This window comes from Montipora foliosa, chromosome 3 (assembly GCF_036669935.1).
Source record: "Montipora foliosa isolate CH-2021 chromosome 3, ASM3666993v2, whole genome shotgun sequence".
NCBI classification, from domain to species: Eukaryota; Metazoa; Cnidaria; class Anthozoa; order Scleractinia; family Acroporidae; genus Montipora; species Montipora foliosa.
Window position 1 is genome coordinate 594,435 of NC_090871.1, and position 2,500 is coordinate 596,934.

At 39.7% G+C, this 2,500-nt stretch overlaps 1 protein-coding gene across 2 annotated transcripts in view; it reads right to left on the bottom strand.

Annotated features, from left to right (window-relative positions):
* Positions 1 to 2,500, bottom strand: part of LOC137994358 (myocilin-like) — a 17,696-nt gene that overhangs the window by 6,848 nt on the left and 8,348 nt on the right. For both annotated transcript variants that reach the window (XM_068839934.1, XM_068839933.1), the window contains exon 4: positions 690 to 762. In XM_068839934.1, the coding sequence (XP_068696035.1) occupies positions 690 to 762 (73 nt within the window). The remainder of the gene's footprint in view (positions 1 to 689; positions 763 to 2,500) is intronic.

Consider the following 2,500-nt stretch of genomic DNA (forward strand, 5'->3'; position numbering starts at 1 on the left):
ACAGAGGAAAAACACTGGAGCCTGCAGGCCTTAACAGAAGAGATGAAATGTAATTTAGTTTAGCTACCTTTTAATTTTCTTTTGTTTTTTTCACCTTGTTATCATGTATTATTCTCTCTCCTCTTTTTTATGCATTTCCGTTTTTATAACACATCACGTAGCATTTTTATGTCATTTCCGGTAAATATAAAGATCTTGTTACTAGCATTTATCCATTCAATAAACCTGAAGAAGGCTGGTGTTGGCCAGCCGAAATATTGCAACAACGCCTATGTTCACGTTGTCTTGACCAACCTTTGCAGGATATTTTCTATATACAAAGCTTAAGCGTCAATTTAGCCCCAGCATGCAAGATAGCGCCGTGCTCTTCAGTTTTCGCTCGGTGAAAACATAGGTTGCTTGATTCAGTCGTTATTTAAGATCACTTGTTTCATTCGCGTTTGCTTTTCAAAAACAAGAACTAGAAGCCATTTTTACAACTTCGTTTGATCCTCTGAATAAATTCACTGAGCAGGACAATCATGAACAAAAAACAAAATAACTTATTCACTTCTCTGAACAGTAAAAAGTGACCAAATACCATTTCAAAAACGAAAGTAGTTTCTGGGAACAAAGTACATGTTATGTTGAATTTACCAAAACAGAACAAAAAAAAATTCTCACAAGTGTCTGCAGAAACCAAAACAAACCTCTCTGTAGAATGCCAACACTGTTGCCTGCTTTGGCGAAGTCTTGCTTCTCATCAATAATCATCCTATGCATCTAACAAAGTAAAAAACAAGAAAAAGCAATGACCAACAACATTATGCTTGTAGATGGCACAAGTGTAATAACTGGTCACAAATGTAATAAAGTCACAAGTGTAATAAGGTTTGGTCACAAATGTAATAAGGGGTTAGACATAAGCACAAACTTGAAAGGCACCTGCCATTCAAAGTTGATGACGTCATGCGGGTCTCCTGTCTGAGTTGAGAGACATGGCTACAGCTCCTCTTTCGGTCAGTTGCAGTGGGATTAATTCTGCCAGTATTAGCCATTTAGCTCGTTATCTGCCACGCTTGTTTTGAAAAAATTTTACTTCCTGGCAAAGTAGACTTCAAATGGTGTTTTGTGACTCAAAACCTCCTTTGGGTCATTGTTCAGAATTCGTTGGTAGGTCTGCAGGCTCTTCATCCAGTTAACACCTTTTTCTCCCATTTTTATGAAGTCACATTCCATCTTTGTTCGTAATGATATATGACTTCGTTCCACCTTCCCTTGCGACTGGGGGTGATAAGGACGACTACAAATTACTTTGATGCCCATTTGGTGACAAAGTTTCTTCATGGCGCCTTTAAACTCACTGCCCTGGTCACTCTGAATTACAGTCGGAGGGCCGTGCTCCATATAAATAGTCTGCAGTTCCTTTGAGATGTCCTTGCTGCATTTTGTAGTGAGAGCACGAAGCCAAACAAAGCGGCTTAATACATCAATCACAGACAGAACATATCGATAAGACTTACCATTCATCTTCACGACTCCCTTCTTCCCCATGTCCATTAAATATATTTGATGCCTTACTTGAACGTCTCTGGCACGAATCGGTTTTATCGTTGCCTTATTAAAAAACTTTGTATTTCTGCGAAAGTGGTTTTTGTCAAAATTCAGATTCAGTATGTTTTGTACTCTTACACGACTCAGCCCGACATAATTTTCCCTCAGTGAAGACACCAACTTTGCTGCACCTGATCCTTTTGTCCGATCAAATTCGTCCGCGACAAGTTTGTTTATTTCTGAAATTTTTAGCGTCCGACGCCTTTGAAAATAAAGAATCTTCTTTCCCTTTTCTTCCTTTGTCGTTATTTTCCCATCAGCTCTCCAATACCGTACATTGGCAGTTCTCTGGGCTTTTGTTCGTTCTTTTACCAGTGGTTGAGGTTCTCCCTCGACAATTTTAATAAGGGCTTCATAAATGTCATCCGCAATTGCCGAAGGATTTCTCCTCCCTCGTCCTTCTTCAATACCGACGCAGTTGTGTACCAGGAATGTACAAACTAAAAGAGCCAAAAGCACTACACACTTCATTCTGGATCATAAATGTATTCTACGTTTGTGTATTAAATGTGCCAAGTTGACCGGGCTGGCTCGGTTAGTGGGATGATTTTCTTCAGTTGTTCACGTGGAAAATTACAGCCCGGTTACCGTGATGAAAAGTGGTGATGCGACCATTCACGCGTGAAATGTAACAAACAAGTCTGGTGAGAATTTTTCGCTTTTATCGGTTTTAGAAAGCTTAGAATCCTTTATCTTTACTTTAACTATCAAAAGAAGTTATTCCCAACTACAAATAGAACAAAAAAGAAGTCAAAATCAAATACTGTCCGTTCTACTGACGAAAATGCATTGCATCATTTTCATCCCGATAACCGGGCTGCAGAGATGCCAAAATCTGGAGATTTTTTCCAGCCGGTATCCCCACCCCTCCCCCCTCGATCAATCTACCCACTCCCCCTCCCCTCCT